At 35.4% G+C, this 14,716-nt stretch overlaps 1 protein-coding gene across 5 annotated transcripts in view; it reads right to left on the bottom strand.

The window, feature by feature from the left end:
• The window catches only part of cadps2 (Ca++-dependent secretion activator 2), a 351,417-nt gene that overhangs the window by 216,034 nt on the left and 120,667 nt on the right, over nt 1–14,716 (bottom strand). For all 5 annotated transcript variants that reach the window (XM_056451362.1, XM_056451364.1, XM_056451365.1 and 2 more), the window contains exon 3: nt 9,477–9,809. In XM_056451362.1, the coding sequence (XP_056307337.1) occupies nt 9,477–9,809 (333 nt within the window). The remainder of the gene's footprint in view (nt 1–9,476; nt 9,810–14,716) is intronic.

Here is a 14,716-nt window from a genome sequence, read left to right as displayed (position 1 = left end):
GGCCATAAAGACCACCCACCACATTTCTTCTCTTCCTGTTGTCCCCTGGGGAAAGGCTAGTGACAGATAACATGAGGGCCACCAGTTGGACCAATTCCCATCAAACCCCCTGACCTTTCTGAGATGTCTTCAAAGCAGCCGATGATGGGCTGAAGCCACCTGTGCTCAGGTGATTAAGGTAAAGGGCAAAGATTAAAGGCACTAAAACTGCTTACAGGGATAGGAAAAAACAAATCAACACAACATGTAATTGTAAAAAGTGTCTCATTAAATTCCAAAACAAAAGTGTTTTGGCTTGTGTTGTTTGTCATCTGTAAGCAATTAAAAGGGATAATTCACCCAAAAATGCAAATTCGGTTGTTGATTACTCCTCAGTAGTGATGCACTGATTGTGTTTTTTCATAATTTCTGTGATTTTTACAGTTGCAAATACAGATTTACATTTTATTTATTTTTTTTATTCTTTATTTTACTAGAATACAGAACAAAATGATTTGTGACCAAAACGTTTATTTATCACAGGCTGAATTTGCAGTGATCTCATATTAAAGGTAACAACTAGATTTTTATATGGCCTATTTCCACTGCGTGGTACAGCATGGTACGGTACGGTTTTGGTACAGGTCAACTTTATCAGGCTTGTGTTTCCATTGCTAAAAGGCTACCAATGGTACTCTTTTGGTGGGCGTGGTGTACGACAGAAAGTTTGTGCATAACCATGGCTTAGTATTTTATGTTTATATTATATGGCGTAATGTCTCGGCTGTGTATTTAAAAATGTCGGTTCCTTTGTTTTTATTCTCCTGCTTGTGTACGAGCGAGTGACGCATCTCTGTAACCCAATAGCATTTAGTTGCGCATCTTGTTCTGCCTTTTTGCAAAGGGTACTCAAAAAGTGGTTTGGTACGGTTTGCTTTTAGGTACCTTTTGAAAGTGGAAACGGGCATAAAAGTGTACCGAACTTAACCGTACCGTACCACTCAGTGGCAACTGGCCAATAATGATCCACACAAAGGATCAACATACATTAATTTAGGTATGTACAGTGTTGGGAAGTAGTGTTGCTACAAATAGTGACGCTACTAGCTCAACTACATTCCTCACTCGCGTGGCGGTAGCATTGCTACTTTGTAAATCAAATAGCTTTTTAATAGCGAAGATATTTTTTTAGTCAAGTAACGCAGTAGCATCCACACAAGCTAAATTTGACGATCACGGATTAATAAGCGACGGCACTGACATTCACTGAGCTGTGAAGCCAGTGTTTAGTCAATGAAAGTAAATCCATATCATTGAGAGAATTACGATTTCTTCTTCTTCTAGCTTTTTTCACATAGAATGTATATGTTAACATTATATTGAAACATCTGTTTATATTTTCCAGAACAACTGACCATGGAGTTAAGGGACTGGAAAAATATCAATCTGTGAACATGTTTTGTACTTTAAATGAGCAAAATAAACATCTGTTATGGATGTGACAAAAAAAGTCTGTGAGTTTGCAGTATACAACATACTTTGTAGAAATTCTGTGAATTAAACTGAGCAATCCAAAAGAAACAATGCTAATCAAAAGGATAAAAGATGGCTCTCTTTAGAACAAAAATGATTAAATTTATTTTATTTTACATTTTTGCATTTATGAGGAAAAATTGTTGTTATGGATGTGACATCTCTCCGTTGGTCAAGTCAAATATAATAGTTTGAAAACATTGACAGAGACATTTTTGAGCATTTCTAAAGTGCTGTAAAATACTTGCTTACACAAAAAAATTGTGTTACCGTATTTTGGTGAAAACTTTTTTTCCATAGTGAAAAAATATAGTAAAAAAAACAGTAATTTAATTGCTGATAAATACTGACTATGAAACTAGATTATTGATGCAAATATGTGCAAATTAAAATGACCAGCACATACAAAAAAAACAAGTGTTCCAGCCCCAACTGACCTTTTCTGAATGCGTGATGAACACTAAAAAAGGTCTGCTGGGAACAAAACATTGGAGACCCAAAACCTTTATCCAAATCATCTAAATGAATTTGGGACCTGGCAATTATATTTTATTCGTTAGTAATTGTTAAAAGCCACAACAATGAAGTGTCATGGCCAAATCCCCATTTGTTTTTTCTCCCCTTAAAGATTAAAATCTGTTTTAAAAATAGTTCATTAGTCAATTAAAAACAACTAATGGAATGCTATGATTGAAATAGTTCAATGTAATATAGGAGCAAAGCCTAACATGAAATAATCAGAATATTTTTGACAGGAAATCTAAATGATGTCATAATTACAAAATGTTCAGGATAATGTTGAAAGAATTACAGTATTCTGTAATAGAATGTCAACATGCACAGCATGGAGAACAAACTAAATAGAGTCTGACACAGCTAAATCTGTAATATATAAATAAAGAAATAATATAGAGTGAATTGCAAGACAATGTCACTTTACCTATATTGAGCTCTATAAAACTGAACTTGTTTCAAAGAGATCCATCAGGCATCTAGTACAAATATTCATCAGTGTGAAAGTTCAGCACATCAAACAGTTGGACAGAATTGATGTTTTTCACTTCGAGTGAGTTCAATGAAGAGTTATTTTAATTCTATATGCATACTTGTGTTGAAGGATGCGTTTCAACTGAAAGGCAGCTCTACTAACCCCAGTCAAACAAACTAAAGGTGACAGTGACAAGGAAACTCCCTCAGGTGACAGAAATAAAGGGAAAAAAAAAAAGACACCGAGAGATACCATGTTCAGTCGGAGGACCAACAAATAATTATACGGAGCTGTAAAAAGTTTAGCCAGTAATAGGTGACATTTAGCATGAGTGTAGATGTCCCTGCTGGTCCTGGGACAATAACCTAAAGCTGGCCATAAAGATCACTCCTGACGTTTTTGCACGTCATGATTTTGCCAAGTATGATGCGATCCTGGATTGTCATCTACACTCACTGGCCACTTTATTAGGTACACCTTACTAGTACCGAGTTGGACCCCCTTTTGCCTTCAGAACTGCCTTAATCCTTTGTGGCATAGATTCCACAAGGTACTAAAAATATTACTTCGAGATTTTGTTCAAGAAACCAGTCTGAGATGATTCGTGCTTTATGACATGGTGCAATATCCTGATTAAAGTAGCCATCAGAAGATGGGTCATAAATGGATGGACATGGTCAGCAGTAATACTCGGGTGGGCTGTGGCATTGACATGCTGCTCAATTGGTACTAATGGGCTCAAAGTGTGCCATGAAAATATCCCCCACACCATTACACCTCCACCACCAACCTGAAGAATTGATACAAGGAAGGATGGATCCTTGTTTTCATGTTGTTGACGCCAAATTCTGACCCTACCATCCAAATGTCACAGCAGAAATCGAGACTTATCAGATCAGGCAACATTTTTCCAATCATTTATTGTCCAATTTTGGTGAGCCTGTGCGAATTGTAGCCTCATTTTCTTGTTCTTAGCTGATAGGAGGGGCACTCGTGTGGTCTTCTGCTGCTGTAGTCCATCTGCCTCAAGGATCGATGTGTTGTGCTGTCAGAGATGCTACTGTTACCGTCTTTCTATCAGCTGGAACCAGTCTGGCCATTCTCCTCTGACCTCTGGCATGAACAAGGCATTTGCGCCCACAGAACTGCCGTCCACTGGATAGTTTCTTTTTTTTTTAGACCGTTCTCTGTAAACCCTAGACATGGTTGTGCGTGAATGTCCCAGTAGATCAGCAGATTCTGAAATACTCAGACCAGTCCATCTGGCATCAACAACCATGCCACGTTCAAAGTCACTTAAATCACCTTTCTTCCCCATTCTGATGCTCAGTTTGAACTGCAGCAGATCATCTTGACCATGCCTAAATGCATTGAGTTGCTGCCATGTGAATGGCTGACTAGAAATTTGCATTAACGAGCAGCTGGACAGCTGTACTTAATAAAGTGGCCGGTGAGTGTATGTTATACCCATCTGATATTTTGTAACTAAAATTCCATCAGGCAGGTTTTACTATTCACAACAACAAACTGATAACACAAACACAAAACTGATCAGGCACACAACAAAGCATAAGAAGGAACACAGCTTCACAGCTCATCACACCAAACAACACTGTGTTTACAGTATATGCTTGTTTTTCTCAATACGAACCTGTGAAACATTATAAATTTGAAGCAAATATACATATACACGAGTCTATATAAGGAGTGCCATCTGAAATCTTCTTCTAAAATGAACATTTTGCTCAAGCTCTTATGTGTAGGTTCAGCAATTTTACTTAAACTGCATTGAGTAGGTTATTTTTATGGCCTTTAATGTGAAATATCTGAACATAATCAAAGAAAGCGGAGAAAAATGCTCATTTTAGAAGAACATTTTAGATGGCTGTGTGCATATGTGGAGATATGTGCATTCTGTATAATAACTAGGGAAGCCTTCTTTATTCATTTTTGTGCTTTTTGTTATGCACTTACAGTATGTAATTGCAATTTGTACAAAACATTTCAACTAAAAAACACAGGATATGCACAAGTGTGTTGTAAATATAGCTTAATGAGCGTGTTTGGAAATAACAATCTCATTAAAATATGTTTAAAAAAATACAGATGTTAGTGTTTTTTATGAGCTTTTGAATGTAATATTTAAAAAAATGACTATCCCTGCAAAAAAAATAAAAATACACATTGATTTCAACTTCTGCTGCTCTCAAAGAGTATCTGTGTGCACTATTCATTTTTACTGCTGTTTGGACATGCTGTACTGTTCAGAACATCAAATGGCCTATTAAGCGCACAAAACTGATAAGCCATGTGACGCAGCACAAAACCAAATGCAATTTCATGTCGTCTCAACAAAGTAAACAAGTCATTTTAGTTTACATAACTAATAATCCACACGTCATTCCTTGTTCACATAACTAAGCATGAAACCAAACACTTTAGCACATCTTAATACTGCTGTGTTCTCAATGCTGTTTTTTTTTTTTTTTATGTTGATTTTTTTTTATGTATTTTCATTTATAGAGTAAGTAAAAAAGAAAAATTGCAGCATATATTTACATATTCATGCTCTTATATTACAGGTGCTAAAAATGAGTAAAAGTCATTCATTACTGGATGCAATTCAATAAATGGACACCCGTGTAACTAATAAAAAGGGCTTCTAAACTCAAAATATAACCCCTTTAATACATTCATTAATTCTTTAATTTTCATCCGCTTTTCCGGGCCGGGTAGCAGGGGCAGCAGTCTTAGGAGAGAACTCCACACTTCCCTCTCCTTAGACACTTCCTCCAGCTCCTCCGGGGGGGGGGGGGGGGGGGGGGGGGGGGGATCCCAAGGCGTTCCCAGGCCAGCCGAGAAACATAGTCCCTCCAGCGTGTCCTGGGTCTTCCTCGAGGCCTCCTCCCTGTGGGACATGCCTGGAACACCTCCCTAGGTATAGGCATCTGAAACAGATGCCCAAGCCACCTCAGCTGACTTCTCTCGATGTGGAGGAGCAGCGGCTCTACTCCGAGCTCCTCTTGACAGAGCTCTTCACCCTATTTATAAGGGTGTGCCCTGCCACCCTGCAAAGGAAACTAATTTCAGTCGCTTGTATCCGAGATCTTGTCCTTATGGTCATGACCCAAATCTCATGACCACAGGTGAGAGTAGGAACGTAGATTGACCGGTAAATCGAGAGCTTTGCCTTTCGGCTCAGCTCCTTTACCAAAACGGACCGGTACATTGATCGGTACCGCCCTCACTCGTGAACAAAAGCCCAAGATACTTGAAGTCCTCCACATGGGGTAAGGACTTTCCTCCAACCTTCCAGCTGGGGCTCTGGAACTGAACTTCTTGAGAAAGGCTGGACTTTCTTCTACCCCTTTAATAATTAAACTAAACTTAACTTGACTTGACTTAACCTAAACTTATAAATGCGCTATTGGTGAATTGGGTAAGCTAAATTGTCCATAGAGTATGTGTGTGAATGGGTGTGTATGGACGTTTCCCAGTGATGGGTTGCAGCTGGAAGGGCATCCGCTGTATAAAACATATGCTGGATAAGTTGGCGGTTCATTCCGCTGTGGCGAGCCCAGATTAATAAACAGACTGAGCCAAATTAAATTAAATAAAAAAACTATTACTATTAAAAACATTACTAATATTAATTGTTAATATTTAATTAATTTACGTTAAAACCAACACATTTTAAACCAAAAAAATATAATAATAACAAAACTGCAGGAAGTCCTAAAGTCAAGAAGTCTGTTTTGTCAGGCTTTAATACCCCTTTAATATCCAAATTAAATTAAATTAAATTAAATTAAATTAAATTAAATTAAATTAAATTAAATTAAATTAAATTAAATTAAATTAAATTAAATTAAATTAAATTAAATTAATAAATTAAATACTGTATAATTACATTACTAATATTAATTGTTAGTATTTAATTTATTTGAGTTAAAACCAACACATTTTAAACCAAAAAAAAAAAAAACTGCAGGGAGTCCTAAAGTCAGGAAGTCTATTTTGTCAAGAGTATTTTTCATTCCAAGATAAGACATTTGCAGCATACTGCAATCCCAAAAGTACAATAAAGCGACCCAAATAGTTTGTGTGGACTGTGCAGAGGCATTTACTTTGAACCAGGCTGCTCTAAGATGCTGAAAACGCTGCTGGATAGTGAACTGCTCATGTGTAAAAACAGTGCTGCAATTCACACTGAAATATGCAGTGCATATATTATTTAGATTTTTGCGCAGCCGTAAGTCTATAAAAGTAGTTCCCAAACTTCTGTTGGGCACCATTTTGTAGAAAAAAAAAATATGCCCCCTTCAAGAATTTCATTGCTAAAGTCTTAAGTACTATGTGATTCTTCAGAAAGCATAACTATTATGCTGATTTGCTACAAACATTTACATAAAATATGTATTATTATCACTATGGTCCATCAATGGTCCATTCCATTTTTGAAGAAACCTTTACTGCAGGATTCTTTGAGGAATATACAATAGACACACACACACACACACACACACACACGAGCTTGGCTGCGAAATTCAGAATTTATTCAAAATAAAACGTCAAATGATTATTTAGTGTTTAATTTTTGTTGTGTGTCAAGTAGCCTAATTACTGTGCTTTATTCCAAATTATACTGTTTTTAAGTTGTGACATGTAAATTTCAGTTTACTTTTGGTTCATTTTATTAATGGTTTTGTCAGTTTTTAGTTTGTAAATGCATGATTTATTTAGGTTTTACTTTTTTTTTTTGTTGTAGTAATTCTAGTTTATCAGAGTTAATTGAACACATCCAGTGTTGACCAGAGCTTACACGTATATAGCTTACATTAACTCTTATGCAAATAAAAAACTGGAAAATTGAGCAATACAAATACAATGATAGCAAAAACTGAACCCAAAACCACCTAAATTAAACTTGAACAAATAAAAGTAAAGAATTATGAAAAATTGAGAAACTTCTTCATATTAACTATCATATAGACCAATTACCAACCTACGTCACACATGACATCACACGGGTCCCCATAGTAAAGATGTCGTGTTGTGCAGTAGGATGCCAAATTCGAAAACTTAACTTTTATCATACACCACACTGCTTTAATGCTAACTGCAGACATATTTAGCTAAAATGAGCTGAATGAAGTGACGACCTAATTAGAAATGCTGGACTATGCTGTTCTCATGTTATATCAGGTAAGCTCACGCTATGCTGAATCATACACATTAATAATTTTTGATTGCAGAAATGATTTCAGCAAAACAGTTACATATGGTGAATGAAACGTGAAAGTGTAAGTTATTAAGGTAAACTTGGTTTTATATTCACACATTCATTCAGTGACAACTTGTGACACACTCCCTATATTGTTTACTATGGCACTTTGAATATTCGGTCTGAAATAACCTGCAAGTGTGACTTGAAAACAACATTCACACAGTTTATTTGACTGTAAACAATGTTGTACTTTGATAGTCATTGGCTGCTAATATGATTTCACTATTTAGAGTTTGCAAATAATACTTTTATGAAATTATATTACTAAGGAGAAAGACAGAATGTGCGAATATAAAACCAACTTTACCTTTATGTGTAAGTTCACATACCCTGCCGTACAGGTGCAGTTCGCTGTCAGAATGCTGTCGTTTTAGGTGTTTGTGATTAATTACCCAGGCCTTGTATAACATTAACTCTGTCTTCTTTCCTTGTCTTTGGCTAGGCAGAACCTCGGGTTTTAGCTGTTGAATCTGGTCATCCTGAAGCATTATTTCTTGCACATGACCACACAGAACAACATTGTTGGCATCCAAAGACTTGTAGATCTTTAACTTCTCTCTTGTGAAATCACTTGGAGATAGTATATTTGGGGCCTGGATGCTTGGTCATTTCATCTTATCCAATATTCATTGGGAGCGTGCTATGGCAAATGGACCTGTCAGATGAACGCCGCTCACTTTAACGTTAATTTTGCTGAATCATTGTGCTTATCACTGGGTAAGGAGTTGTTATAATATGCTGAAAGCATTATGTACTGTAAATAATATATATAATGTGTAATCAATATATCTTATTTCTAAGACAACAACAAACTCTGTACCGCATCGGATGTCATTCCCTCACTGTAAATGCTAGCGCTCCCGGTTTCTTTCTGCCACCTCCCTGCGCGCATATCCTAAATGTTTACAAACATGGTAATTGGTCTATACAGTTGAGGTCAGAATTATTAGCCACCCTGAATTATTAGCCCCGTTTACTTTTTTCCCTAATTTCTGTTTAACAGAGAGATTTTTTCAACACATTTCAAAACATAATAGTTTTAATAAATCATTTCTAATCACTAATTTGCTCTATCTTTGCCATGATGACAGTAAATAATATTCTACTTGATATTTTTAAGACACTTCTATATAGCTTAAAGTGAAATTTAAAGGCTTAACTAGGTTAATTAGGTTAACTAGGCAGGTTAGGGTAATTAGGCAAGTTATTGTATAACGATGGTTTGTTCTGTAGACTATCGAAAAAATATATAGCTTAAAGGGGCTAATAATTTTGACCTTAAATGGTTTAAAAAAAATTAAAACTGCTTTTATTCTAGCTGAAATAAAACAAATAAGATTTTCTCCAGAAGAAAAAAATATTATCAGACATTCTGTGAAAATTTCCTTGCTCTGTTAAATATCATTTGGGAAATATTTTAAAAGAAAAAATTCAAAGGGGGCTAATAATTCTGACTTCAACTGTATATAATAACCTAAACTGTTAAAAGCTATTATTTACAAGTTAATTAGTTAAAGTAGTTAGTAAATAATAAAGTTATCCTAACTAATAACTTTTCTGATTTTGATTGTAATGCGCACCTTTTGAAAAGCTGCTTTGAAACAATAATTATTGTAAAAAAGCGCTATACAAATAAACTTGAATTGCTTTATACCATCAGTTCCCTCCATGAAAAAAAAAGTTACTGACCTGAAGGGCATTGTAGAGCAGCTGATGCTCAAACTTTTTGATTCCCAGGATGTGCTGGAACATTTCATAGAGTTGCTCCTTGCTAAGGATGAGCTCTGACACTGCGCTGAATGGCATTCTTCCCTGCGCCCGCCGCTGGTCCTCTTCTCCTTTGTAGATGGCATCGTACTTGGTGATCCAGGAGCTTAAGACAGTCTCTTTGCTCAAGCCGTCAATCTCAGGCAGGCTGCGTACGCGGCGCTCAATGTTCTTTTTGAAGACCTCACGGAAGTCACTGGCAGAACATCCTCCGCTCAGTACCATGCGGGCAACTCGCTCACTTTTCAGAAAGCCCTGTTAAAAAAATAAAGCGATGGGGTCAAAATCATATTTGTGATCGGATTGTGATATTTAGTCACAATCATCTGTCGTTTGTTCCAGAGCAAGACACAGGAAAAACTCTGCATATTGTTGCTTTTATACACCGTTTGTTTTTATAATCTTGATCTGTAACAGGGTTTCTGCGGGTTTCATCAAGTCAGATTTAAGACTTTAAGACCTTTTAGAACATTATGAATGAAATTTCAGACTCACAAAGGGGCTTTACGCTAAGAAATCTTTCTAATGGTACATTTTGAAAAATATATTCTAAAGAAGATGATAAAACCATATTGGTAAATAGAGTTAATAAATAATCTTTTGCTAAAAGTTTTATTGAGATGTATTGCTGGTGATTGGATATAGGTCTAACTTTATGTAAAGTTATTGGGTAACTTTATGGGGAAATTAAGACCTACAACATATTATTTTAGCAAATTTAAGACTTTTTAAGGCCTAAAATTTAAGTTTTTTTTACGTAAGACCTTTTAAAGGTGCAAATATTTATGTCAAAAGTTCATAATTGTTTATAATAAAACTTGATTTAATTAAGATTGACATACTAAAAAATAATAATAATACAAATTACATACCGTTTTTCACTTAAAAAATACATCAATAACAAGTCCAAAAGTGGCAAATTAACAAGTGACAATTTAAGAGTCAGCATTTTAAATGAATAAAGTAAAATAAAAATAAAAAAGTAACATGGCACTGTCTGTATTCCAAGAGCTGCCTAAACCTTTGTGCCTAAACTCCAACAATTTTATTACAAATTTGAGCAAAAAGAACTCATATCACTTTGTCGAGTTGTCTTTGAAATTGTCTTTTCTTTACTGAAAACTGACATCCTAACCCATTTAAATGCTCACTGTGGTGAAGAGTGTCAACCAGATCACAGATCAACCAGATTACTCTGTAAACAACAAAAAAAAAAGCTAGGTTCCACACAACGGTTTTGTGTTGGGACAACATGAATAAATTAAGTTAACTGATAAGTTTTTACAAATTTAAGTGCAATGAACATAAAACAATTTAGTTGTCAAAAAAAAGCTCAAGAAGTGTGTCGTGTTAGCTCATACAGTAAGTAGTTTGAACAAACAGCAAATGTCTTTTTTTGAGTGTATGTGGCCTGGATGCCATGACAAAAACTATTGCCTTAGATTTAATTTCAGACCATCGCCAAAAACATTAAAAAAATGACATGGATACAAGTTTAAGGAGTCTTTTTTCAAAGTGGTAAATTCAAACTTTTAATCGATTACACAAAATAAGTGATGTGAAATGAAGGTGGGGCCAGACTGAAATCCCTCTGGGTCTGGATTGGATTTTGTTTACTCTGTACATAAAGGTAATCATCTATATATGCATGCAGCCGCTACTCTGCTTAAAAAAACTAGATTCTGTTTATCATGCAGCAATTGCTTTGCCACAAGCGAAGACTCATGGATGCATCACTGTATTTTGTACGATTCCTTAGACTGGTTATCTTTATATCAAAGGAGAAAATTACATTTGTATTTAATTACTTTACAGGCTCTCTTGGGTAAACTAAAATCCTACCTTTCTAACATTTCACATAAATAACCAACACACTAGATCTGGTTCCTGTATGTTTAACAGTCCCAAGGGTATTGTCAGAACTTGGCAAACGTGCTTTTTCCTTTCATGCTCCTAGGGCTTGGAATGACCTGCAAAATCAGTTCAATCTTGACACACTTCCGACTTAATTTTAAACATCTTCTGTATAACGTCTTAAAGGATACTTGTAATTGTTTTTTATGATCAAATCTTTTTATGAATGGTGATTTTGTAATTTTGTGGTAATGTTTTTTGTGATTTTTATGTGCTGCCTGCCGTCTTGACCAGGTCTTTCTGGAAGAAGAGACAGTGCGGTCTCAATGTGATATCCTGGCTAAATAAAAGAAAATAATAATAATAATAATAATAATAATAATAATAATAATAATAATAATAATAATAATAATAATAAAGCAGTACACTTTTTTTAAAATTATTATTATATCTGTTAAAGGATTTTTGTTAGTAGCTTTGGTTAATATTGGGATAGTACAGTATCTTGCGATAAAATATTCACCAATTAATTGCAACAAGAAAATTTGATACCGTCATAAGCCTAATGCATTTTTACAATTTTCTACATTTCTAAAAATCTATTTTATAGCATGGTGTTTTAAACTAACCATTACAAAGAACTGTAAAAAAGGGTCTTGTTTGGTGGAGATACTAGAATGACTAGAATCTCTTTAAACAGTACCTACTGTATAATACTTCATTTTCAGAGTCTTTTTAGAGCATTCTCTGTCAGCAAGCAGTTTTATTCATTCCACATTACAGACAAAATATACACAAATTGAAGAAACGATTTAAAGAAACAAGCCAAAATTCAATTAAATCCTCAAAGCTGTGGCGCAGTGTAGGTTTAGAAAACACAATGATTCCTAAGAGAGAGGAAAAGCCCCCGCTGAGAGAGTGGCAAATCTGCACAGAAGACCATGAAAACATTACCACTTTTAGTGATTTCTTTCTTTCCTTTTTTTTTCCTTTTACTTTTGGTGACCGTGTCTGGGGGAAACCGAAGTTGGTGAAGCGCAACAGAAGCAGCAGATGGAGATGAATCGCAGTTCCTAACTGCGAGTAATGGAGCAGAACAAAGACACTTTAGCTGCCTCGTCTCAAGGAGGCGGGTGAATATATCTGTATGTCGAAACCACCATGATCTGGTAAGACGACAAGAGATCGGTGCATTGCAGAAGGCAATCTGGCAGCTCTCACAAAAAGAAACTCCACTCAAATTGCTTTTACTTGGACACCTACAGAGCTCTGAGTATAGTGTTCATTTTAAAGCGAGATTAAAGATCCATTTGAAAGAAGTGCCTTGAAATACCTTAAGAATCAAACGGGATACAAGAACTTGCTAAATGCAAGAATGGATCACAGAAAAGGGATGAAAATTCCTTCTTGGTAATTTAAAACGTACCAACTTGTTTGTCTGTGAATGGTTCTTTGGTTAAAAAGCCTATTCAAACAACAGCAAAAACAATGATATTGAATATCTTGCACCGCTTTTCAGTACCTGAATGAGTCGGTGAGTAAGTGGCTTACTTTCCTGTGGAGAAAATTAATAGCTTCCTCATGCCTCAAAAAAGAACATGCAGGTAAAGTGACAGACAGACAGGCATGCTGAGGGAACAACGGCCTCTCATTTCTTCTGGAAGAATCTAATTCAGATATCATTCTGATGCATTGAGACAGACAGTTATAAATTAGGTTTCTTTACAGCTTATCTTGCTAGGTCTTATGTTATGTAATGATGTGATTTATACAGTTATTATTCAATGTTTTTTTTTTCATGCTTTTCAGTGTTGCCAAAAATGTTTAAATAGCCACCAGAAACTGTAATGTTATTGAAACTGCAGATTAATTAGCAAAAATGAATGTTTCTGTATGTGAATATGAAACGAGATAAATTTTGTAGTTCTGAAGTTGTTGCATGTCCACCAGTTCCCGCCTCTGAATGAGCTGAATGAGTTTTAGCTACTTGTAGTATTCAGAAAAAACAAAACACCCGTAAAGAAACTTGACACAGAGGAACATAAAAACCTACTGCCTGCTAGAGTTTCAGAAGTGTTATTGCACAGCAACACAAACAGCCCGCAGAAGTATAAATGCACGGCTATGTGCAAGGCAGGTGCCATGGGTCACGCTAATCACTCGACACAGAAGTATAAATCAGCCCCTTCATTCAGCATGTGTTACCACAGCGGAATGAACCACCAGCTTATCCAGTATATGTTTCATACAGCGGATGCCCTTTCAGCTGCAACCCAGTACTGGGAAGCATCCATACAAACTTATTCACACACACACATACACTACGGCCAATTCAGTTTATTCAATTCACCTTTAGCACATGTCTTTGGACTGTGAGGGCAACCGAAGCACGTGAAGGAAATCCACGCGGACACAGGGAGAACATGCAAACTCCACACAGAAATGCCAACTGACCCAGCTGAGACTAGAACCAGAGACCTTCTTGCTGTGTGGCAACAGTGCTAACCAATGAGCCACCGTGTTGTTCTAATTTTATTTCATTTAATTTAAAAAAATATATATTATTTACTTTAATTAAATTTTCAATTTATTGACTGCAAGTCATTTATTAAAAGATTCACACAGCTTCTTCTACCACAGCAAATTCCATTTTTACAGTTGATATTTGGTGACAGTTAATTAGGAAGTGACGATTTTGTTCTTTTTGACTCATTGGATAAAAACGCGGCTTTATTCGCACGTCTTTTATGCAATAATCCAGTAATATTTATCAAGTTTAAGAGTCTCTTTAACATGTATGTTTAGTTTATTACAAAGAGATGAGATAATTTTGTTTAAATATTTTTGTTTTTGACTATTAAAACTATTTGAATTAGTAATGTTGGTAAATGAAAATAAAATGGTTAAATAAAAAAAAATCTAATATTCCTAAATGGATTGTTTAAAAATATGTAATAATTATCAATATCGAAGGATATGAAACATGATATTGTCGTAATTTTTTTGCAATATCGCCCAGACCTAAATTTTACAATTGTAAATTCCCTTTTCAGCTGTTTAAATTGCGAAACAAAATATGTATAAAATATACATTGCTAAACATATCCTGACTGACAGACAAAATCTAATGAACCTTTAGTACATTTAATTGCAGAAAATCTAGACCACAAATGTTTCAGACGGTTCAATTTCCTCACTCCAACACTTCTGTCCAAACTATACATGTTTTATTGATTATGAGCGCTTCTATAATATATGCCTCTATACAGACAGTTGCAACTCCACAATGGTGTCCAATGCCTCCATTT

Source organism: Danio aesculapii, chromosome 25 (assembly GCF_903798145.1).
Source record: "Danio aesculapii chromosome 25, fDanAes4.1, whole genome shotgun sequence".
Lineage (NCBI taxonomy): Eukaryota > Metazoa > Chordata > Actinopteri > Cypriniformes > Danionidae > Danio > Danio aesculapii.
This window is presented reverse-complemented; position numbering and strand designations above follow the sequence as displayed.